Source organism: Aquarana catesbeiana, linkage group LG08 (genome assembly GCF_042186555.1).
Source record: "Aquarana catesbeiana isolate 2022-GZ linkage group LG08, ASM4218655v1, whole genome shotgun sequence".
In the NCBI taxonomy this organism is placed as follows: domain Eukaryota; kingdom Metazoa; phylum Chordata; class Amphibia; order Anura; family Ranidae; genus Aquarana; species Aquarana catesbeiana.
This window is the reverse complement of record NC_133331.1, coordinates 22,591,096-22,617,372: the sequence shown is the minus strand read 5'-3', so window position 1 is coordinate 22,617,372 and position 26,277 is coordinate 22,591,096. Positions and strand designations below refer to the sequence as shown.

Sequence of the window (26,277 nt, the reverse complement as noted above, 5' to 3'; positions counted from 1 at the left end):
GTATTCATGAACTACAAAAAGAAAAGAAAGAAAGGAGGGCACACTGACCTAGTGCATTACCACTGGTAGCGTTTATTAAAAAATGACCCAATATGTCCACCAGAGTCACTTGGGATGGCAGCATCCAACCAGATAGCTCCCCCCAGTGATCCAGGAAACCATAGAAGAACCATATTCCTCTTGACTTCCTCTACCCTGCAGTGTTGCTGTGGTTCCGCACTACCTGCAGTGTAGAAAGCCAACTGCACCTGCCTATAACTTAATGAAACTAAAATAAAAAAACTTGATCAAATGTCTGACTAAACAAGTATACTGTACATGCAGTAAAAATCTTCAGGTTCTGTTCTAAGTTTTAATTGTTCATCTTGTGGTAGAACAAACCTCTTTGCGCATATCACATGCCTACCAAATAACCAAAAATAGAGAGAGTATTCACCTTGGCACATTTGTCCATGTAGTTAGCAACAGAACCCACCAGAAGCATGATTTCTCCACGGACGATGGAATCTGGAAGGGAGAGGTCTACAAACATCTTCTGGAAGGAAGTGAAGTTGGCTGGGTATTTGGTCATGCCGAAACCAGTCCCGTTGGAGAGACACACCACATCACTTTTCCACTTGGTGATGGTGCCTGGGACCTCAAGGTTTGAAATGGTACCACTTTCCCTGAAAGTTGGATTAGAAAATTCAATATACAAGTTTTACTCTATGTAGCAGACATTTTTATCAGGAGCAAAATGGGCAGGGCAACCAGCTAAAGGATTTAAATTGATCTATTCAGTCCTGCCCTTCAAAAGACAGCTTTGCCACATCAAGCAGCCCAGTATGCAGGGGAAGAGAAATTTCTCTACTGCAGTTTAGTAACAGATCTCCTACAACCCCCCCCACCCAAAATGTAGTAAATTAACAAAACTGGCCCATCTGCAGCTCCAATGCTTCAGCCAAGATCACACAGTCAGCTAATGCATGTGGCTTCTGGTCATGTGCCCAGGCGCTGTAAACACCGAAGCGTGTTCTGTGGAACAGGCATGTTCAATGAATTGGAAAAATAGAATGTGTAGTAGCAGCATTTCTCAGTCTTTTTTATCACAAACCCTTGAAATAAAAATTTCAGCAACCCCAGTTTAATATATTTACAGCTCATGAAAATAAAGTTGAACATTTCCCAAGTATTTATAACGTAATGAGGACCTTGCAAACCCCAGTGGTCTGCAGGAAAGGTGTCCCCATGACACTGATGTACACCGTGGTCAGGTAACGTGATGTTAATAATCAGTGCAGCTCATTAAATCTAACGAAGAGCAAAATTTTTCTAAAATTTTTAAACATTTGAATCTGACGATCAAACAAATAGAAGAATCTCAGAATGACTGATACGTTTTTTTGGTCAGATGGAAAAATGTCCTTTACATTCGTTGCCAGTCTAGTGCACCCATACATTGGCGTCATTTGTGCCACACCACTAACTCAACTGAATCAGGCACAAGGTCAATCCCATCAATAAAGGAACTTCTAGAGAAATCCTAAGGTTCCATGGATCCCTGGTTGAGAAAGATTGATTTAGATCATTAGGTAATAAACCAACTAAGCATACCTCTACCCAAAGTCATTCTTCACCTCCCAGGTGCTTCCATGTCTGGGATTGTATTGTACACACATTGCAAGTTTATTACCCTACTCACAAGGACCTAAAAAATAAAAAAAATAAAGGTAAGTAGTACAAAAACAAACTCACCCCACATAAGTGAGCCCAAAAAACCACACTTCTGGAAAATATGTCCTCATGGTTGTCACTGGGGCTGCAACATCTGCTAGAAAATAAAAATATTCCATATTTGCACACAGTTTGTTTGCTGTATGAAAAGCACAGATCTGTTGATTTTATTAGCGACTAAAAATTGATTAAATGATGGAGGTACTTCTCAGCATGGGGCTTTTGGTGTCCAGACCAAGTGAAAATTTAAACGTGCCCAAGATAAATATATACCTCCCAACCATCCCAAAATATGTGGGATTGTCTCCTGGCATTTTAACAAAGTACCGGAGTCTTGCAGATTCAGCATGTGTCCCGAAACGCTAATCCATGAAGGGATCTTATGGACAGCAGTGGTGAAGATTGTACACTCCGGGCCACCGCATTACTCAGAGGTTTCCATGATGGTGGGGGGGAGGAGTAGAGTAACTTAACAGCACCTCAACCTATTGCAGGGCTAAGCATGTCTATGCAAAAATGCAGGGGGGGCAGTGAGCATCAGCAAGATGGGCAATAATGGCTGCATATTTTCCTGCAGTACAGGCAACTCTTGGACAAAAGAACATGCAGATTGAGGAACCCCTTCCAGGTCCAGTAAGTGGAGTGTCACTTCTCCAGGACATGGTGTGTGGCACTTCTACATGCATGTTGCCAAACAGAATATACAGCGATTCATTCTGTACTCTGTGCTGTGTGTTGCCCATTTCATAACCGCCTCATTCTGTACTGTGCACTATAAGTTCTATTCTGCACCACCTCAGTCTATACGCTGCTATACGTTCCTTATTCCACACCACCTCATTCTGTACTCTGCACTGTGTGCTCCCTTTGCCACACTACATCATTCTGTATTCTGCACCATATGTTCCTTATTCCACACTGCCTCATTCTGTATTCTAACTTTGCGGCGCCACACCGATTCCCAAAAAGTAGTTCCTGCACTACTTTTGGTGACTTTGGGGGCGATTGCAATTGACATCTGTGCAGTAAACCGCACAGATGTCTCTGAAAATCTTTCCTGAAGTCGGACTGACATGTGGGTATGAAATAGTGTGAGTTCAGCTGAACTCGCACGATTTCTAACCCACTGTCAGTGTGAACCTAGGCTAATGCTGAAAAATACAGATAGATTCTTCTCAATCATGCCATACCATCAGGGAGGCGTGTGATTGGCTCCAAATTTATTCTGCAGCAGGACAATAACCCCAAACATACAGCCAATGTCATTAAGAAATATCTTCAGTGTAAAGAACAAGGAGTGATGAAAGTGATGGTTTGGCCCCCACTGAGCCCTGATCAACATCATGGAGTCTGTCTGGGATTACATGGACAGAGGCAGCCAACATCCACAGAAGATCAGTGCTTAGATCTCCGAGATGTTTGGAACAACCTACAGTACCTGCAGAGTTCCTTCAAAAACTGTGTGCAAGTCTACCTGGCTCACTGTGATCAGAGTCAATGATCACTTGATCAGCTGTCAGCCAAGGACAGCTGAACACGTGATGTAAAAAGAGCTGGTTAACAGCTTTTTTTTTCGGGCTATCAAAAGCCAATCACCACCTGGAGGAAACGGGACATCGGTCCTGCACACTCCAGACCACGCAGTGCCCACCAATGCATATCAGCACCGCTAAGCAATGCCCACCAGTGCCACTCATCAGTGTGGCCTCTTTACAAAATACTAAACTAGCAAGAAAAAAAGAACTTGGAAATTTTTGGCAATATCAACTTCCTAAAATCTTTGCACATTTTCATAACATGTATTACAGAATATATATTACTCTCTGCGGTTTTTATATGGTTTTAAGAGACCAATGTATCACAATGAACTTGTACCTGGTACAGGAGTTATGCTTTCAGCAGGTGCTAATTCGGCTAATGCATCAGGCCTAGCAGCAGCCAATGCCATAGACGGCTGTCCAAACATCACTGGTTCAAAAACATTTGACCAAGAGCAAAACTGTGGCTGCTGGGAGGGCGTATCAGTGATCACGTGCATACCGATACCCTGAAAGGATCAGAAATGTGATGAGAACAGGCAATGTGCAGGAGCTTATTGCAAAAAATAAAATAAAAATGTTTGTATGTATGTATGTATGTATACACACACACACACACAGAGTGTGTATCTCACAAAAGCGAGTACACCCCTCACATTTTTGTAAAGATTTTATTATATCTTGTCATGTGACAACACTGAAGAAATGACACTTTGCTACAATGTAAAGTAGTGAGTGTACAGCTTGTATAACAGTGTAAATTTTCTCTCCCCTCAAAATAACTCAACACACAGCCATTAATGTCTAAACTGCTGGCAACAAAAGTGAGTACACCCCTAAGTGAAAATGTCCAAATTGGGCCCAAAGTGTCAATATTTTCTGTGGCCACCATTATTTTCCAGCACTGTCTTAACCATTTTGGGCATGGAGTTCAAAGCTTCACAGGTTGCCACTGAAGTCCTCTTCCACTCCTCCATGACGACATCACTGAGCTGGTGGATGTTAGAGACCTTGCGCTCCTCCACCTTCTGTTTGAGGATGCCCCACAGACGCTCAATAGGGTTTAGGTCTGGAGACATGCTTGGCCAGTCCATCACCTTTACCCTCAGCTTCTTTAACAAGGCAGTGGTCTTCTTGGAGGTGTTTGGGGTCGTTATGTTGGAATACTGCCCTGCGGCCCGGTCTCCGAAGGGAGGGGGGGAATCATGCTCAGCTTCAGAATGTCACAGTACATGTTGGCATTTATGGTTCCCTCAATGAACTGCATCTCTCCAGTGTTGGCAGCACTCATGCAGCCCCAGACCATGATACTCCCACCACCATGCTTGACTGTAGGCAAGACAAACTTGTCTTTGTACTCCTCAGCTGGTTGCCGCTACACACGCTTGACACCATCTGAACCAAATAAAGTTTATCTTGGTCTCAGACCACAGGATATGGTTCCAGTAATCCATGTCCTTAGTTTGCTTGTCTTCAGCAAACTGTGGGCTCTATTGTGCATCATCTTTAGAAGAGGCTTCCTTCTGGGATGACAGCCTTGCAGATCAATTTGATGCACTGTGTGGCGTATGGTCTGAGCACTGACAGGCTGACCCCCACCCCTTCAACCTCTGCAGTAGGGATGAGCTTCGAGTTCGAGTCGAACTCATGTTCGACTCGAACATTGGCTGTTCGCAAGTTCACCGAACAGCGAACAATTTGGGGTGTTCGCGGCAAATTCGAATGCCGCGGAACACCCTTTAAAAGTCTATGGGAGAAATCGAAAGTGGTAATTTTAAAGGCTAATATGCAAGTTATTGTCATAAAAAGTGTTTGGGGACCTGGGTCCTGCCCCAGGGGACATGGATCAATGCAAAAAAAAGTTTTAAAAACGGCCGTTTTTTCAGGAGCAGTGATTTTAATAATACTTAAAGTCAATCAATAAAAGTGTAATATCCCTTTAAATTTCGTACCTGGGGGGTGTCTATAGTGTGCCTGTAAAGGGGCGCATGTTTCCTGTGTTTAGAACAGTCTGACAGCAAAATGACATTTTGAAGGAAAAAACTCATTTAAAACTACCCGCGGCTATTGCATTGCCGACAATACACATAGAAGTTCATTGATAAAAACGGCATGGGAATTCCCCAAAGGGGAACCCCGAACCAAAATTAAAAAAAAAAAAATGACGTGGGGGTCCCCCTAAATTCCATACCAGGCCCTTCAGGTCTGGTATGGATATTAAGGGGAACCCCGGCCAAAATTTAAAAAAAAAAAAAATGACGTGGGGTTCCCCCTAAATTCCATACCAGACCCTTCAGGTCTGGTATGGATTTTAAGGGGAACCCCGCGCCAAAAAAAAAAAAAAAAACGGCGTGGGGTCCCCCCAAAAATCCATACCAGACCCTTATCCGAGCACGCAACCTGGCAGGCCGCAGGAAAAGAGGGGGGGACGAGAGTGCGGCCCCCCCTCCCTCCTGAACCGTACCAGGCCACATGCCCTCAACATTGGGAGGGTGCTTTGGGGTAGCCCCCCAAAACACCTTGTCCCCATGTTGATGAGGACAAGGGCCTCATCCCCACAACCCTGGCCGGTGGTTGTGGGGGTCTGCGGGCGGGGGCTTATCGGAATCTGGAAGCCCCCTTTAACAAGGTGACCCCCAGATCCCGGCCCCCCCCTGTGTGAAATGGTAAAGGGGTACATAAGTACCCCTACCATTTCACGAAAAAAGTGTCAAAAATGTTAAAAATGACAAGAGACAGTTTTTGACAATTCCTTTATTTAAATGCTTCTTCTTTCTTCTATCTTGCTTCATCTTCTGGTTCTTCTGGCTCTTCTGGTTCTTCTGGTTCTTCCTCCGGCGTTCTCGTCCAGCATCTCCTCCGCGGCGTCTTCTGTCTTCTTCTCCTCGGGCCGCTCCGCACCCATGGCATGGGGGGGAGGCTCCCGCTCTTCTCTTCTTCTTTTCTTCTTTTCTTCTTTTCTTCTCTTCTTCTCTTCTTCTTCATTTTCTTCTCCGGGCCGCTCCGCAATCCATGCTGACATGGAGGGAGGCTCCCGCTGTGTGACGGCGCTCCTCGTCTGACAGTTCTTAAATAACGGGGGGGGGGGCCACCCGGTGACCCCGCCCCCCTCTGACGCACGGTGACTTGACGGGACTTCCCTGTGACGTCACGGGGAATGCCACAGGGAAGTCCCGTCAAGTCACCGTGCGTCAGAGGGGGGCGGGGTCACCGGGTGGCCCCGCCCCCCCCGTTATTTAAGAACTGTCAGACGAGGAGCGCCGTCACACAGCGGGAGCCTCCCTCCATGTCAGCATGGATTGCGGAACGGCCCGGAGAAGAAAATGAAGAAGAAGAGAAGAAGAGAAGAAAAGAAGAAAAGAAGAAAAGAAGAAGAGAAGAAGAGAAGAGCGGGAGCCTCCCCCCCATGCCATGGGTGCGGAGCGGCCCGAGGAGAAGAAGACAGAAGACGTCGCGGAGGAGATGCTGGACGAGAACGCCGGAGGAAGAACCAGAAGAACCAGAAGAGCCAGAAGAACCAGAAGATGAAGCAAGATAGAAGAAAGAAGAAGCATTTAAATAAAGGAATTGTCAAAAACTGTCTCTTGTCATTTTTAACATTTTTGACACTTTTTTCGTGAAATGGTAGGGGTACTTATGTACCCCCTTACCATTTCACACAGGGGGGGGCCGGGATCTGGGGGTCACCTTGTTAAAGGGGGCTTCCAGATTCCGATAAGCCCCCCGCCCGCAGACCCCCACAACCACCGGCCAGGGTTGTGGGATGAGGCCCTTGTCCTCATCAACATGGGGACAAGGTGTTTTGGGGGGCTACCCCAAAGCACCCTCCCAATGTTGAGGGCATGTGGCCTGGTACGGTTCAGGAGGGAGGGGGGGCCGCACTCTTGTCCCCCCCTCTTTTCCTGCGGCCTGCCAGGTTGCGTGCTCGGATAAGGGTCTGGTATGGATTTTTGGGGGGACCCCACGCCGTTTTTTTTTTTTTTTTTGGCGCGGGGTTCCTCTTAAAATCCATACCAGACCTGAAGGGTCTGGTATGGAATTTAGGGGGAACCCCACGTCATTTTTTTTTTAAATTTTGGCCGGGGTTCCCCTTAATATCCATACCAGACCTGAAGGGCCTGGTATGGAATTTAGGGGGACCCCCACGTCATTTTTTTTTTTTAATTTTGGTTCGGGGTTCCCCTTTGGGGAATTCCCATGCCGTTTTTATCAATGAACTTCTATGTGTATTGTCGGCAATGCAATAGCCGCGGGTAGTTTTAAATGAGTTTTTTCCTTCAAAATGTCATTTTGCTGTCAGACTGTTCTAAACACAGGAAACATGCGCCCCTTTACAGGCACACTATAGACACCCCCCAGGTACGAAATTTAAAGGGATATTACACTTTTATTGTTTGACTTTAAGCATTATTAAAATCACTGCTCCTGAAAAAACGGCCGTTTTTAAAACTTTTTTTTGCATTGATCCATGTCCCCTGGGGCAGGACCCAGGTCCCCAAACACTTTTTATGACAATAACTTGCATATAAGCCTTGAAAATTAGCACTTTTGATTATTCATGTTCGTGTCCCATAGACTTTAACGGTGTTCGCATGTTCGAACAAACTTTTTTCCTGTTCGCATGTTCTGGTGCGAACCGAACAGGGGGGTGTTCGGCTCATCCCTACTCTGCAGCAATGCTGGCAGCACTTATACGTCTATTTCCCAAAGACAACCTCTGCATATGATGCTGAGCACGTGCACTCTACTCTTTTGGTCGACCATGGCGAGGCCTGTTGTGAGTGGAATCTGTCCTGGTAAATCGCTGTGTGGTCTTGGCCACCTTGCTGTAGCTCAGTTTCAGGGTCTTGGCAATCTTCTTATAGCCTAGGCCATCTTTATGTAGAGCAACAATTCTTTTTTTCAGATCCTCAGAGAGTTCCTTGCCATGAGGTGGCATGTTGAACTTCCAGTGACCATTATGAGAGAGTGAGAGTGATAACACCAAATTTAACACACCTGCTCCCCATTTACACCAGAAACCTTGTAACACTCACGAGTCACATGTAGGGATGAGCTTCGAGTTCGAGTCGAATATGAGTTTGACTTGAACATCGACTGTTTGATAGTTCGACGAAGATCGAACATTATGGGCATTCACGCCAAATTCGAGCGGCATGTCACGCCCCATAATGCACTGCGTCATCGCAGTGCATTGCTGGCTAATGATTGGCCAAGCATGCACTATGACCCGCATGCTTTGGCCAATCACAGCGTCGTCAGCAAAGAGAGCCATACTTGGCCAAAGGCAGGGTGCCTTTGGCCAATTATGGCTCAGGGGGTTAAGTCCACGCCCCACACTATATAAGGCCACCTGCACGTCGGCCTTGTGTAGTGTGTTGCTGGCGAAGAGAGAGAGAGAGTAATTTCATTTACTTTGAGCAGGCAGTTTATTCCGTTAGCTAGATCTCACTGCAGACCGTTCCTGCTGTACTGTTTCTAATATACTTCAGACAGGCAGTTGATTCAGTTAGCTGCAGTGTATTTAGTATATATATACATCCCGGCTTTGTATATATATATATATATATATATAAATATATATATATATATATATATATATATATACACACACACACTGTATCCTGTGTAGCTAGATCTCACTGCAGGCCATTCCTGGTGTACATGTTCAAATACACTTTCAGGCAGTCCAGGCAGGTTATTCAGTGATCTGCCATCACATAAAATATATATACTGTCTCCTACTTATAAATCCACTGCATTCTAGTCTAGCCAAGCCTATATCTGACTGCAGGTAGTTCCTGGTGTACGTTTTCAAATACACTTTCAGGCAGGCAGGCAGGTGATTCAGTGATCTGCAGTGCATAAAATATATATACAGTCTCCTACATATATATACACTGCATTCTAGTCTAGTTGGCTAGACTAGTTCTAGTCTAGCCAAGCCTATATCAGACTGCAGGCCATTGCAGGTGTATGTTTTCAAATACACTTTCAGGCAGACAGGCAGGCAGGCAGGCAAGTGATTCAGTGATCTGCAGTGCATTAAATATATATACAGTCTCTAACGTATATATATATCCACTGCATTCTAGTCTAGCCAAACCTATACCTGACTACAGGCCATTCCTGGTGTACGTTTTCAACGACACTTTCAGGCAGGCAGGTGATTCGGTGATCTGCAGTGCATAAATTTATATATACAGTCTCCTACATATATATCCACTGCATTCCAATCTAGCCTATATCTGACAGCAGGCCATTCCTGGTGTACTTTTTCAAATACACTTTCAGGCAGGCAGGCGATTCAGTGATCTTCAGTCCAGGCCATTCCTGGTGTAATTTTTCTAGTAAACTTCAGGCGGTGTTTTGCTAATCCAATTTTACAGCATGTCTGGAAAGTCATCAAGGAAAGGCAGAGGCTCACAGGCCACTAAAAGCGGGCAAGCAGGCTCTGTGTCTACAGCCAACAGTGCTGGTCGTGGACACGGTGCATCCCCAGCATGTGGCCGTGGGGCACACTTGTCCTTTTTTTCGTTAGCTGGCCATGTTGAGCCACAGCATGCGGGTATGAGACCTGCATATGGGTAAGCTTTTGCTGATGGACCTAGCGGTCGGCAGTATACCCTATTGTATTTACATGTATTTGTATTTTTATGTTATTTTATTTTCCTGTATTATATTCTAAACTAACGCAATGCTTGTATCTTATTTTTATATGCAGTGTTACATCTATTTTTCTTTTAAAATGTCCCCTGATGAGCCCAGAGTGGAGAAACATGTCGGGACAATCACTCCAATGCTACTATCGAGTGATTACATTTTATCATCTGTTTTAAAATTTCTAGATGTATCCTTGAACATGTGCGCATAATTCATACTTGAATTTCAATCATGTTTTGTATGTGATAATAAAATCTTTAATTTTAATCTTTAATTGGGTGCTCATTCTGAGGCTGTGGAACTCTGTGTAAGTGGAACTGGTCTAAGTGGTGAGTTAAAACCAGAGTTAGAGTGAACAAGTCTTGCTTTTTGTTTGCTGGGTTTGCTGGGTTGCATTTTCGGGGCTTTTCCTTTTAGTTTTTCAATCACCTTTTTCTGTCACTTTTTAAATAGCTTTTTTTTTTTTTTTTTTCTGGTTCCTTCAGTCTATCAATTGAGGGGGGTGGTTAATTGCTCACAGGTGCCTATATAACTGGGTGTAGGACTCAGTCTGAGCATGCTCAGTCTGAGGCTGTGGAACTCTGTGTAAGTGGAACTGGTCTAAGTGGTGAGTTAAAACCAGAGTTTAAAACCAGAGGTTATAACAGGGGTCATAGTACCTGTGTAGTGTGAGTACTTGAGTGTTTTCTGAGTAGTGTGTGTGGACATTCTGCGATTGCACGTAGGTCTGTGAGTACCTGTGTATTGTCTTGTTGTGTACCTGTGTATTGTCTTGAGTATTAGTGCCAGGAAGCTAGCTGTTAGGTAAGAGCCCTTGCACACTGGGGCGGTTTACAGGCGCTATTGTGCTAATAATAGAGCCTGCAAACCGCACCGAAAGTGCCGCTGCTTTCATTCCAGTGTGCAAGCCCCGAGGGCTTGCACACTGGAGCGATGCGCTGGCAGGACGGTAAAAAAAGTCCTGCCAGCAGCATCTTCGGAGCGGTGAAGGAGCGGTGTGTATACCGCTCCTTTACCGCTCCTGCCCATTGAAATCAATGGGACGGCGCAGCTATACCGCCGGCAAAGCACCTCTGCAGAGGCGCTTTGCGGTGGTATTTAACCCTTTCTCGGCCGCTAGCGGGGGGTAAAACCGCCCCGCTAGCGGCCGCATACCGACGGTAAAACGCCGCTAATAATAGCTGCGTTTTACTGCCGACGCCGCCCCCCGCCCCAGTGTGCAAGGGCTCTAATTTGGACAGGGTAAAATCCCCAAATCCTCACTAAATTTAATAAGTACGATGCCCGGCGGGTGTGGAGAGGCGACTCTTTGTACATCTTGCTGCATGTATGCGTTCCTTGATCATCCGATCGAGGGCCAATACTGCTGTGCAAAATATAAGCACATTGTTTCTCTGGAAGCCCAGGTTCTGAATCTGGGGAAGCAACTGTCAGCACTGAGAAGTCCCTCCATACTAAAGGAGAGCCAGGAACGTACACGGCAGGTGCCGGCATGGGCCAGCACAGAGGTGGGTGGAGACAAAGAGGTGCAGGCACTAGCAAAGAGTAGATGGGTGACAGTCAGGAGGGGTAGAGGGGGAAGTGCCAGAGAGGCCGATCCAGGACTGGAGCATCCCAATAAGTACGCTCCATTGAGTGACATTGGTGAAACCAGTCAGGGACCATCACTGCTGGAGCTGAGGGACTCTCCTAGCTGCCAGGGGAAGAACTCCTCCAGTGAGAGTGGGGGGGGCAGCAAAGGGAAAGGAAAGACAGATTCTGGTGGTAGGGGACTCAATTCTTAGAAGGACAGAGAGGGCAATCTGTAACCAAGACCTGAAGCGCCAAACAGTATGTTGTCTACCGGGCGCTCGGGTTTGGCACATCACGGATCTTGTGGACAGATTACTGGGAGGGGCTGGGGAAGACCCGGCTGTCATGGTGCACGTTGGCACCAATGACAAAGTCAGAGGCAGATGGAGTGTCCTAAAGAACGATTTTAGGGACTTAGGAGCTAAATTGAGGAAAAGGACCTCCAAGGTAGTATTCTCAGGAATACTACCGGTACATCGAGCCACACCAGAAAGGCAGAGGGAGATTAGGGAAGTAAACAAGTGGCAGAAGAGCTGGTGTAGTAAGGAGGGGTTTGGGTTCCTGGAGGACTGGGCCGACTTCTCAGTCGGTAACCGGTACTATAGAAGGGACGGACTGCACCTAAATGAGGAGGGTGCAGATCTGCTGGGAATGAAGATGGCCAAAAAGTTAGAGGGGTTTTTAAACTAGGCGATGGGGGGGAGGGTCCAGAGACAGAGATAGCCAGCGCGGAAGATATTCCAGAGGGTAGTATTGGGGGCATTAATGGTAGGTTAACCAAAGCACAAAAACACAAGGTGAGTATAGTAGCAAGTCCTAGTTGCAATCTCGAAACACCCAATACGAGGACAATATGCGACCGGTCTAAACTATGTGGCATGTTCACCAATGCCAGGAGCATGGCGGACAAGATGGGTGAACTAGAGATACTGTTGTACGAGGAGGATTTGGATTTTGTGGGAATTTCAGAGACCTGGTTCAACAGCTCTCATGATTGGCTGGCAAACATTCAAGGGTATACCCTATACCGCAAGGATAGAGAGGGTAAAAAAGGGGGAGGGGTATGCCTATATATCAAGAATAATGTACAAGCGAATGTGAGATATGACATCACTGAGGGAGCTAGAGAGGAGGTGGAATCCTTATGGGTAGAGCTCCAAAGGGATGAAGCTAAGGGGAAAATAATACTGGGAGTATGCTATAGGCCCCCTAACCTGAGGGAGGAAGTGGAAACGGATCTCCTATCACAAACTGGATTAGCAGCAAGGATGGGAAGTGTTATCATAATGGGGGATTTTAATTATCCAGACATAGACTGGGCGGAGGGAACCGCGCATTCATTTAAGGCTCGCCAGTTCCTTAATGTCTTGCAGGACAATTTTATGGGTCAGATGGTAGACGCACCAACTAGAAATAAAACATTACTGGATCTACTGATTACCAACAATACAGACCTGATCACGGATGTGGAAATACGGGGCAATTTAGGTAACAGCGATCACAGGTCAATTAGTTTCAGTATAAATCACACAAATAGGAAAGGAACACAAGGACACTGAATTTCAAAAGAGCCAACTTCCCTAAACTACAAACCTTGCTAAAAGGCATAAATTGGGATAAAATATTAGGAACAAAGAATACGGAGGAGAGATGGGGTTGCTTTAAGAGCATATTAAATAAGGGCATTAGCCAATGTATCCCATTGGGTAATAAATTTAAAAGAGCGAACAAAAATCCTGGATGGCTTAACTCCAATGTAAAAATGCATATAAAAGCAAAGGAGAAGGCCTTCAAAAAAATATAAGGTTGAGAGATCATCCTCAGCATTCAGACTTTATAAAGAATGCAACAAGAAATGTAAGGGTGCAATTAGGACGGCTAGATAGAACATGAAAGACACATAGCGGAGGAGAGCAAAAAAAATCCCAAGAAATTCTTTAAGTATGTAAACAGTAAAAAAGGGAGGACAGACCATATTGGCCCCATAAAGAATGAGGAAGGACATCTGGTTACAAAGGATGGGGAGATGGCGAAGGTATTGAATTTATTCTTCTCCTCAGTCTTCACGAGTGAATCGGGGGGCTTCAGTAACCAAAACTGCAGTGTTTATCCTCATGACACAACACAGGAAGCACCTCCATGGTTAACAGAGGACAGAATTAAAATTAGACTTGAGAAACTTAACATTAATAAATCACCGGGACCAGATGGCTTGCATCCGAGGGTACTTAGGGAACTCAGTCAAGTGATTGCCAGACCGTTGTTCCTAATTTTTACAGACAGTCTATTGACTGGAATGGTACCAGCTGATTGGAGAAAAGCCAATGTACCACCAAAATTTAAAAAGGACCCAAAATACATCCCTGGGAATTACAGACCAGTTAGCCTAACATCAATAGTATGTAAACTCTTGGAGGGGATGATAAGGGACTATATACAAGATTTTAGTAATAAGAACGATATCATTAGCAGTAATCAGGATGGATTCATGAAGAATCGTTCTTGCCAAACCAATCTATTAACCTTCTATGAGGAGGTGAGTTGCCATCTAGATAAAGGAAGGCCCGTAGACGTGGTGTATCTGGATTTTGCAAAAGCATTTGACACAGTTCCCCATAAACGTTTACTGTACAAAATAAGGTCCGTTGGCATGAACCATAGGGTGAGTACATGGATTGAAAACTGGCTACAAGGGCGAGTTCAGAGGGTGGTGATAAATGGGAAGTACTCAGAATGGTCAGGGGTGGGTAGTGGGGTTCCCCAGGGTTCTGTGCTGGGACCAATCCTATTTAATTTGTTTATAAACGACCTGCAGGATGGGATAAACAGTTCAATTTCTGTATTTGCAGACGATACTAAGCTAAGCAGGGCAATAACTTCTCCGCAGGATGTGGAAACCTTGCAAAAAGACCTGAACAAATTAATGGGGTGGGCGACTACATGGCAAATGAGGTTCAATGTAGAAAAATGTAAAATAATTCATTTGGGAGGCAAAAATATGAATGCAATCTATACACTGGGGAGAGAACCTCTGGGGGAATCTAGGATGGAAAGGGACCTGGGGGTACTAGTAGATGATAGGCTCAGCAATGGCATGCAATGCCAAGCTGCTGATAAAGCAAACAGAATATTGGCATGCATTAAAAGGGGATCAACGCAAGAGATAAAACAATAATTCTCCCACTCTACAAGGCTCTGGTCCGGCCGCACCTGGAGTATGCTGTCCAGTTCTGGGCACCAGTCCTCAGAAAGGATGTACTGGAAATGGAGCGAGTACAAAGAAGGGCAACAAAGCTAATAAAGTGTCTGGAGGATCTTAGTTATGAGGAAAGGTTGCAAGCACTGAACTTATTCTCTCTGGAGAAGAGACGCTTGAGAGGGGATATGATTTCAATTTACAAATACTGTACTGGTGACCCCCACAATAGGGATAAAACTTTTTCGCAGAAGAGAGTTTAATAAGACTCATGGCCACTCATTACAATTAGAAGAAAAGAGGTTTAACCTTAAACTACATAGAGGGTTCTTTACTGTATGAGCGGCAAGGATGTGGAATTCCCTTCCACAGGCTGTGGTCTCAGCGGGGAGCATTGATAGCTTCAAGAAACTATTAGATAATCACCTCAATGACCGCAACATACAGGGATATATAATGTAATACTGACACATAATCACACACATAGGTTGGACTTGATGGACTTGTGTCTTTTTTCAACCTCACCTACTATGTAACTATGTAACTATGTAATTTCTACACACTAATTGTTGAGCATTGTATGACTTTCCCCTTCTTTCGTAGGCACCCTTAAAGTCCCGCCAAATAATTTCCCTTTTTCCTGACATTTATATACAGGGATGTTGGTGCCTTATATTTGCCATTGCCACCCACCCATATTATTACTTTAACATGCAGAAGAGTTGGTAGAGTGAATCGCAAAGCCGTCCTCATTCTCCTCATCCTCTGTCACCCAGGCTAAGACAAGTTTGGCTGCCAATGCAGCTGCCAAAATGGCCTATTCCATCGGCTCAATGGCATCAGTCACTACTTTCCTAGCCCCACCATCATGTCCTGAGTAGTCTCCCTAACTGTTCGACCAGTGTCAGGTACATGCTGCAGGAGGATGTGCAGCGTTTTGAAGGCTCCGATGATGGTACCCAGGTTGAGCATGAAGGCAGTAACGTGAGCCCAGAGAGAGGGGGTGCCCAAGAGTGACAAGAAACTGGCAGTCATGTTCCCCCAGCTACAGCATACTGCCAGGTCTGCTCCAGTGGTGAGAAGGGAGGGGATGATGAGGTCACTGACTCTACATGAATGCCTGATAGAAGAGAGGAGGAGGAGGCACATCTCCAACGAGGCAGGATGCCGTCCAGGGGCCAGCTTAAGGACAGCCAACCAACTCCATCACACCACAGAGCTCCGCATGTGCAGGGCGCTGCTGACTCCGTGCATTTTTTCAAAAGTTCTTTGGTGTGGGCCTTTTTTGAGATGTGTGCAGCAGATCGCACCGTTGCTGTTTGAAACATATTTCTGACGCGTATCAAGCGTGGCCAAAACAGCAGCCACTTGGGCACCACATGCTTGACCAGACATATGTCGAGCTCCCATGAATTCCATTGGCAACAGTACTTAAAAGACCCACACCAAAGAACAAGGCGGACCTCTCCTTGCTCCTCATCAGCTGGGATCTCCAACCCCACTATACCTTCAGTCCTCTCAGAGACCTGCACTGAAAGGAAGGAAGGTGTAGAATTAGGTGTCCCAAGCACTTGTGGGCAATCTGCTAGCAGTGCACCTAAATCCGATTGTAGCAAGCAAATTTCCCTACCCCAGTTGGTAAACTGTCGAAAGAAATTCGGTCCCAGCCATCCACATGCTCAGCGGCTAAATGCTAGTTTGGCTAAATTGCTAGCACTGTAACTGCTGCCTTATCAGCTGGTAAACTCTGCCCCCTTTCGAGAATTTGTGGAATGTGCGGTACCTCAGTGGTAGGTTCCCAAAACGCCATTTTTTTTCTCAGAAAGACATTCCGGCTCTCTACCGGCATTTGGCAATATCTTGGCCTTGTTGGACAGGGCAGTCAACGGTAAGGTGCATATTACCGCTGACTCATGATCCAGCAGGCATGGACAGGGACATTACCTTTCTTTCAAGGTGCACTGGATAACCCTGCTGGCAGCTGGGAAGGATGCAGGACAGGGTGCAGTAATGTTGGAGCTTGTTCTGCCACCACACCTCCAAAATGCTGGTAGTGGTGATTCTGCCACCCCCCTCTCCTCCACCCCCTCTTCTTCTTCCTCTATGGCCTCTTCCTGTGCAGATTGGTCCTCGGAACCAGCGGTGCTCCATATGCGTTCTAGGGGCTACGCAAGCACGCAGACAAAAAGATGCCATGCGGTGCTTGAGTTGGTCTGCTTAGGGGACAGGAGCCACACTGGGGCAGAGATTCTGGCAGCTCTGCAGGGGCAGGTTCAGCCAGGAATGGTGGTTTGCGACAATGGCACCAACCTCCTCTCCGCCCTCTGACAGGGACACTTGAACCATGTTCCCTGTTTGGCTCACGTCCATTATTTGGTGGTGCAGCGGTTCTTGTGCAGGTACCCGGGCTTACAGGATCTCCTGTGGCAGGCCAGGAAAGTCTGGGCATTTCCGCCAGTCATATGCCAGTGCTCGGCTGGCTGACCTTCAAAAGGAAAGCAACCTGCCCAAAAACCACCTCATTTGTGACATGCCCACCAGGTGGAACTCAACGTTGGCAATGCTGCAGCGGCTGCACGCGCAGCAGAGGGCCATCAATGAGTACCTGTTCGAGTATGGCACCAGGACAGGGTCAGGGGAGCTTGGTTTTTTTTCGCCACGCCAATGACTAATGATCAAGGATGCATGCACTGTCCTGTCACCATTTGAGGAGGCCACGAGGATGGTGAGCAGTGACAGTGCATGCATCAGTGATACTGTCCCTCTTGTCTTCCTGTTGGAAGCTCACGCTGTGTGGAATAATGGACAGGGCACTTGAGGCAGAACAGAGGGAGGAAGAGGAGGACTTCCTTACCTCTCAAGGTCCCCTTTATCCAGACAGTATTCCTGCAGGCCCGCCTATCACACAGGAAGAGGAGGAGGAGGATTGTGTCAGCATGGAGGTGGAGCCTGGCACTCAGCATCAGCAGCAGTCTTCAAGGGATCATTTTCAGTCCCCAGAAACTCATGGACTTGTACGTGGTTGGGAGGAGGTGGCTGCGGATCATGTCGTCCTTAGTGACCCAAAGGACTCCGGACCGATTGCCTCAGCAAACCTATGCTGCAAGGCCTCCCTGATCCTGCAAAGCCTGTGAAAGGACCCTCTGATTCGTGGTATCAAGGAGAGGGATCAGTACTGGCTGGCAACCCTTCTTGATCCACATTACAAGACTAAGGTTGCGGAACTTATGCAGCCTTCGCAGAGGGAGCAGAGGATGAAACATCTTCGGGAGGCCTTGCGGAAAGGTTTGTGCAATGCTTTTCCAGAGCCTGGGAGGTTACAATTTCCTGTCCTCCTGGACAATGTGTTGCTGAGGCTTCGTTCAGTCACAGAAGAAGCGGTGGAGAAGGTGGCTGTCTGACCGATGCACTTAATTTTTTAGTCCGCAGCCCCAAGGTCTGATCAGTTCCAGCAACCACCGCCAGCGTCTGATTTACATGGTGCAGGAATACCTTGGGGCAAGATCAGACTTGGAGACCTTTCCAACCGAAAATCCACTGGGTTGCTGGGTCTTGAGGATGGATCACTGGCCAGAGCTTGCACAGTATGCAATTGAGCTACTGGCATGTCCTGCATCCAGCGTTCTATCTGAATACTCATTCAGTGCTGCTGGAGGCTTTGTAACCGATCACAGAGTGTGCCTGTCCACAGACTCGGTTGATCGGCTCCCCTTCATAAAAATGAATCAGTCTTGGATCACCAGCTACCAAGCACCTGATGCTGATGTAACAGATTAATTTTTTTATGAATGTGAGATCCCTTGAAGACTGCCTATGCTGATGCTGAGTGACTATCCTGTTATGCTGAGTGACTATCCTATTCCTCCTCAATGTTCATGTTGATAGCTTTTAAGAACATTTTTGGTTCTGGGCACCAGCACCAGTGCCTAAAGCCCAATTTTTCTACCCCTGTTTAACAGGAGCGTGTAATTACAATTTTTGCTGTAAAATTTTGCAGCAGGGCTCGTTCCTGCGCTCAACTAGAGTATCGGTGAGGGGTTGCAGTGTTGTGGCACCAGCACCAGTGCCTAAAGCCCAATTTTTCTGCCCCTGTTTAACAGGGGTGTGTAAATACAATTTTTGCTGTAATATTTTGCAGCAGGGCTCGTTCCTGCGCCCACCAGGAGTAACTGTGAGGGCTTACAGTGTTGTGGCAACACCACCACACCACCAAAGGCCCAATTTTTCTGACCCTGTTCAACAGGGGAATGTAATTACAATTCTTGATATAATATTTCACAGCAGGGCCCGTTCCAGCGCCCACTAAGAGTAACTGTGAGGGCTTACAGTGTTCTGGTACCACCAACACCTAAGGCCCAAATTTCTACACAGTATATAGGGCAGGCCATATAGTATATACGAGCGGTCCCCTATTTTCAAACATCCAACTTACAAATGACTCCTACTTACAAATGGAGGGAGACAACAGGAAGTGAGAGGAAATCTACCCATAGGAAGGGAAATTCTCTCCTGTAAGAGTTAATATGGGAAAAAGGTGTCTCCACTGATGCTTTATTATCACCAATCCTTGTTTACCTAAAAACCCCAAATTTTCAAAATCCAATTGTCATTGGGACAGAAAGTGAGGTGCAATCTTCTGAATAGGGGCACAGACAGCAAAACAAATGTTACAGGGGTGATAACCCTTCCCTATGCTATCCAAAAATCTTAAAAATAGATAGTTTGGCTGGAGCTACACTTAAAAAATGTACCTGTTCCAAATTACAAACAGATTCAACTTAAGAACAAACCTACAGTCCCTGTCTTGTTTGGACCGCCTGTATACTGCTGCTGTTCAGAGTATACAGGGCCTGGGGGGCCCCACGCCTTTTATTTTTTTAATTTGGGTGCGGGGTTCCCCTTACTATCCATACAAGATCCAAAGGGCCTGGTAATGGGCTGGGGGTTACCCATGCCGTTTTTCTCAATAATTTTCATCCATATTGCCGGGACCCAACATTACATTACAGCCGCAAGCAGTTTTAATGACTTTTATTCCTTTAGAAATGTCATTTTGTGCAGGGACTGTTCTAAACATGGGAAACACGCACCACTTTACAGGCATACTATAGACACCCCCAGGTACAATATTTAAAGGAATATTTCACTTTTATTTTTTCACTTTAAGCATCATTAAAATCACTGCTCCCGAGAAAACGGCTGTTTTTAAAACTTTCTTTTGCATTGATACATGTCCCCTGGGGCAGAGGACCTGGGTCCCCAAACCCTTTTTTGGACAAAAACTTGTATATTAGTCTTTAAAATTTGCACTTTTGATTTATCATGTTCGAGTGCCATAGACTTTAACGGTGTTCGAGGGTTCACGCGAACTTTCGGTCCATTCGCATGTTCTGGATGCAAACCGAACCGGGGAGTGTTCGGCTCATCCCTAGCCACATGACACCGGGGAGGAAAAATGGCCAATTGGGCCCAATTTGGACATTTTCATTTAGGGGTGTGCTCACTTTTGTTGCCAGCGGTTTAGACATTAATGGCTCTGTGTTGAGTTATTTTGGAGGGGAGAGAAAATTTACACTGTTATACAAGCTGTACACTCGCTACTTTACATATGTTCTACTGCACATTTGTCAAACACAAGGCTCGCGGCCATTGCATCTGGCCCTTGCACCCAGGGCTTTTTTTCAGACATTCTGCCACATCTGGTTCTCTGAAACTGCACTGAACTCTGTACATAGCGCATATCTGAAATCCACATAAAATCACACTCCTGGTATTTCTCCTTTAAGGTCCTCCCACTGTTAGTGCAATTTGACCACACCCCCTGTTTGGTGTGGTTCAATGGGGGGTATGGTTTAGTTCCTGCACCTATTCTCTAAAAAGAATAGCCCTGAACTAATGTTATATATAGTCCTATAGATGCAACCAAGCCCTTTGAGGGCAATCATAATGCTGATGCGGCCCAGGATGAAATTGAGTTTGACACCATTGTGCTACTGTTTGAGGATTTAGGCTTGTGGACCACAAGCAGTGAATACTTACACGATAAACCTTACTGACATCTTCTTCCTCAGGGAAGCTAATAGGTTGCCAATACATTCCATTGACCAGGATCTGTTTATTACTATCAATACAGGGTGGCCGAGGAGGCTCTACATTGAATCCTGCTGCATAATATCCATTCAGGCTGGTGTACTGAAGAGCGTTATACACCTGTAACAATAGGATAGAATTACATTCAGGCCAAGATTAAAGTGATTGTAAAGTCTTGTTTTTTCCCCCTATTAAAACAAGCATGTTATACCTACCTGCCCTGTGCAATGGATTTGCACAGAGCAGCTCTGATCCTCTTCTCAGGTCCCTCTTCTGGCCCCTCCTTCCTGTTGAGTGCCCCCACATCAAGCAGCTTGCTATGGGGGCACTCTAGCTGAGTCACAGCTCCCTGTGTCCATTCAGACATGGAGCCCTGACCCGACCCGGCCCTGTCCCCTCCCCCCCCCCGATTGGCTAGCTGACTTTGACAGCAGTGGGAGCTAATGGCACCACTGCTGTGTCTCAGCCAATCAAGGAGGAGAATCTCAAACAGCTGAGACACTCGTGGACATCACTGCACAGAGCGGGACCTCAGGTGAGTGTTAGGGGAGCTGAGGGGAGGGGGGGTGGCTGCTGTACTCAGGCTTTTTATCTTCATGCATAGAATGTATGAAGATAAAAAGAAACCTTCTGCCTTTACAACCCTTTTAAATTGTATGTGTAGTGCTGACCCTTTGGCTGGTCCCGCTATCGTCACAGATTCTTTCCCACCAGTGTAACGGCAGTCAGGCACACAACAGCATCCACACTTCTGGCTAATTGAATAGTCTAGGGGTTTCTTTTTTTAAGTTTATTGCTGGATAACTTATATAGGACAGAGGGAGTTGCGGGGTACTCCAGAATGTTTAATAATAAGAGGACTCCTTTTCTTCTGAAGCTACTCCTTAGAAAAAAAAGAAAAGTCCCTTAGCAATAGCTTTGGGAATGGACAGCAATGGGAGACCATAATTAATGTTCCAGGGCAGGCAAGCCCCAGTCTCTGTGCAACGGGGGGGGGGGGGGATGTAACAGCTCCTGCCCTCAGGTCTATACTCGCAAGTCCTTGGGTACTTGAATGCCTCCCTCAGATCCAGGCAGACAGTTACTTGGATTGGATTCCCCAGACTGAATTCTAGATGAAGTCCCTCTTCTTTAGTCTGAAGTCTCAGAAGTAGAGCCTCCCACAATAAATTAACTGGGGCCTTGCCGAGTTATTAATAGAGGTGCTGGGATGTCTGAGAGGGTAGTATCCCTCCAGGCTGGGTGCTCCTCCTACTGGACAGGAACACTGACTGACCCAGTCTATTTTCTCTCCAGTCACCTGAGCACGCCTCCCCAGGGATTGTCTGGGACCTCAAATATTCAGACTGTTCACTTAGACTGCTCCATTCCTATGGTCTGGAGCTTTCCAGAAAGCAGGGGGAAGCAATCAAGCCTGCAGCCCATGGAACCCTGATCAGTCCAAAGCTGGTGCAACAGCACCACTGATTACAGAGGAGCTCAAAGAAAAACTAAATTTTCCCGACAGCCTAGCACCTTAGCAGGAGGGCGCTGCATATGCATAGCAAAAATTCTCTTTGGTTTTGAATAGAAGTAAGGAAGGGTAAAATCAGTTGGTTTGCCGTCTTTGTCCCATTGGAGAGATTTCTCCTTACTTCCTATCCTGGAGAGAGCATAGGCACAAGAAGAAAAAACGCCAAAGTCAAGAGAGTGCTCTTCAGACAGTGGTCACTAGAAGATTTACCCTTACCTCTTGCAATAACTTATATTTTGGATTTCTTGCTTTGTCTTGGTGACAGGTGTCACCAGGCCAAATAGAGAGTGAATCCATCTAGTGAGGATGCAGACTGCAATACAAAAAAGTTGATTCCTTTACTATCCAAAAAATAAACCAAGTTTCGCCCATGCATACACTAATGCCGCGTACACACGATCGAACTTTACGGCATACTTGGTCCGGCGTACCGGATTTCGTCGGACAATTTGATCGTGTGTGGGCTCCAGCGGACTTTGTTTTCTCAAAAGTTTGACAGACTTATGCCCCGTACACACGGTCGGACTTTGTTCGGACATTCCGACAACAAAATCCTAGGATTTTTTCCGACGGATGTTGGCTCAAACTTGTCTTGCATACACACGGTCACACAAAGTTGTCGGAAAATCTGATCATTCTGAACGCGGTGACGTAAAACACGTACGTTGGGACTATAAACGGGGCAGTGGCCAATAGCTTTCATCTCTTTATTTATTCTGAGCATGCGTGGCACTTTGTCCATCGGATTTGTGTACACACGATCGGAATTTCCGACAACGGATTTTGTTGTCGGAAAATTTTATAGCCTGCTCTCAAACTTTGTGTATCGGAAAATCCGATGGAAACTGTGTGATGGAGCCTACACACGGTCGGAATTTCCGACAACAAGGTCCTATCACACATTTTCCGTCGGAAAATCCGACCGTGTGTATGGGGCAATAGATTTGAAACATGTTTCAATTCTGTCCGACGGACTGAAGTCCGGTCGAAAAGTCCGCTCGTCTGTATGCTAGTCCGACAGGCAAAAACCGACGCTAGGGCAGCTATTGGCTACTGGCTATGAACTTCCCTGTTTTAGTCCGGTAGTGCGTCTTCACGTACGAATCCGTCGGACTTTGGTTGATTGTGTGTAGGCAAGTCCGTTCATTCGGAAAGTCCGTCGTAAAGTCAGTTGAAAAGTACGCCGGACAAAGTCTGCTGTAAAGTCCGCTCGTGTGTAGGCTTTTCATATTTTCTACCAGGTTTGTGCTGCAGCCTCTTGCCAGATCCCCTTCTGCCCCCACCCCCTTACCATGGGTGGTCACTCTTCCCCCCAATTTATTGACCCCAGCAACAATTGCTAATATTGGTTAAGCGGGACCTGTATGTTTTATACACAGAGTATAAACACAACCATTTGTGGGCTCACCCAGAATGTTCCAGATCATGCTCACAGCAGCCCTAGGAAATGATTTGTTGGGAAATCCTCTCTGCACACATAACTCATGTAAGAGGACTGTGGATAAAAAGTTAACAAAAACTTTATAGCTTTTGTTATGCCCCACTTTCATGTATTTTTATGTCTTGTAATAAAATGCATCAGACTATTATTGTTCATTAGAATGTTGACATCCAGTAGCAGTTTCTGGCCACTGCAACTTGTTTACAATGTCCTTTTGGCATCTTCCTCTTTCCTCCCCTTCAATTTAGCGCTAGTTAGTTTAGTCCTAGCTAGACCCTAGAAATGGAAGGGAGGGCTGTGAGAAGCACAAGTCCTTATTAAAATCAATGTAAAATAACTAGTGTTGGATGCCTGTGACCGAGCCGTCTGATGATTCCGAGTTCATATCCTTTTTTTTCTCCCTTCCTGCATTGTCCACCCCCATGTTTTTGTCTTTCCTTTTTTCTTCCTCATTCTGCTTGGTTAATCTATGCTGCTTGGTTGCATAAACTATACTGCACCATTATCAGGGACTTAGTCTGTCCAGGTTTGACATGGATATCCATGTGGATTTTACCTGGACTTTGTTTTTCATTTGTTCAAAATCTTTAGATTTAACTATTGCTATGGATTTCCTGTGTTTGACACTGGATGGAACTTTATACTGATTTATGATGTTATCCCAAGCCAGTGTGTGCAGATCAAATGCTTTATGGTTCTTCCTTTAAATAATTGTTCCAAAAAAAAAAAATATATATATATATAAAGTTGGTCTTTGTGTCTGTTTGGCTAAAGTTAATATTCTTCATGGTGCCGATTGGGGCTCATGTGATCAGCCATACAGAAAAATATATATACATAATTTTTCTATAATAAATCTCAATCTCATAATACAGATACAAACACACACACACACACACACACACACACTGAAACACATGTTGCTAGGAACTCTCGCCATAGACAATTAGGATCTGTATCCATTACAAGGAAAAAATAAAAAACAAAACCCACAGACAGAAGGTTTGCTTTTGAGAAATCTGCTGTATTCTTTAGAGGCCAATAAAGCATAGATTGTTTACGTAACTCAAGGAAATGGTGTTCGGCGCACAGATTAGTTGATCTAGTGCATATATGGCGCCAGCAACCAGTCTACATAGGCTTCTGAAGTCATACAAGGCTTAGCTGCCTCCACTAAATAAGCAGTAGGGTATAAAATCATTTAACTGCATCTCACATGCAAGTATGAAGAGCATGACTCTTCAGCAGAGAACGGCTTTTAATCAAACAAAACGTCTAAGGTCAATGCCTCAAACACATCAATATCTTACCCTCTCAGCAGAAAGGGCTTGTCCTGCATCAAGAAGCAGGAGGCTTGAATCAAAGACACGGATGAGGCAGGAAGAGGCCGAGGTTGTTTTCACTTTCAAGCCAACAAGAGAGCCAGGGGTTTCTGTTGCTGATGTGAAATTAGCAGAAACCTGGAGGACAGCAATTAAAAATTGTATAAATAGCAGGTAATGCTGTGTTTTTTACAGCTTTGGTTAGACACAATGTTTCCCAGAAGATATGATATGATTCAACACTTTTTACATTCTTCTTAAAGAGATTGTTATGGAAAGAAGGCTGCCAACTGCTTTTGTTTCAAGTCTTTGAATTTTTGACCTAAACAGTGATAAAGAAATTCTAAACTAGCCAGTCTCAACCAGAGTTCCATGGAACCCTAAGGTTCCTCCAGAGATTGCTAGAGGTTCCTTAAGGTTGATCATTGAGGATTGATTGATCTTCCATTTCTTGGTGCCTGCATAATTCCTGGGCCAACACCACTTGACAAAGCTAAGAGCAGGACACCACTTAAAATTTTTAGCAGTCTGTAATCGTGCATTCTGACCACCACTGGGAAAAGGTTTGCCTTCTTCTACTGACTACCAACGCAAGTGAATTTGTTCTCATTGACCCCCAATGAGCTTGTTTTAGCAAGGATTCTTCAAGACCTGAAATTATAGGGGTTATTCTGGGGTAAAAAGGTTGAGAAAAGCTGTTTCTAAACACTCATTTACAGCACATTTGATCCACTTCTAATGCCGTGTACACACGAGCGGAATTTATGACAAAAAGAGTCCAATAGGAGCTTTTCATCGTATATTCTGACCATGTGTATGCCCCATCTTTTTTTTTCCTGTCGAAAATTCAGACGGACTTAGATAGAGAACATGTTCTATATTTTTCCGACGGAACAAATTACTATCGGAAAAAAATCTGGTCCGTATGCTGTTCTGACGCACCAAAAACAACGCATGCTCTGAAGCAAGTACGAGACGGAAGCTATTGGCTACTGGCTATTGAACTTCCAGATTTCTAGTCCCGTCGTACGTGTTGTACGTCACCGCATTCTGGATGGTCGGAATTTGGTGTGACCGTGTGTATGCAAGACAGCTTGAGCGGAATTCCGTCAGAACTCCATCGTAAAAACCTTTAGAGTTTATTCCGACAGCAAAACCGGTCGTGAGTACAGGGCATAAGAGTATTGAAGCCACACAAGACAGGCAGCTAGTTTTTTGAAGAAGAAGAA

The 26,277-nt window shown here is 45.5% G+C and overlaps 1 protein-coding gene across 1 annotated transcript in view; it reads right to left on the bottom strand.

The window, feature by feature from the left end:
* Positions 1 to 26,277, bottom strand: part of LOC141105636 (alpha-2-macroglobulin-like) — a 177,842-nt gene that overhangs the window by 71,924 nt on the left and 79,641 nt on the right. Inside the window, exons 15-19 of the mRNA XM_073595601.1 lie at positions 25,037 to 25,186; positions 20,722 to 20,892; positions 3,589 to 3,760; positions 1,735 to 1,810; positions 437 to 665 (exon numbers count right to left, since the gene is read on the bottom strand). Of these exons, the coding sequence (XP_073451702.1) occupies positions 437 to 665; positions 1,735 to 1,810; positions 3,589 to 3,760; positions 20,722 to 20,892; positions 25,037 to 25,186 (798 nt within the window). The remainder of the gene's footprint in view (positions 1 to 436; positions 666 to 1,734; positions 1,811 to 3,588; positions 3,761 to 20,721; positions 20,893 to 25,036; positions 25,187 to 26,277) is intronic.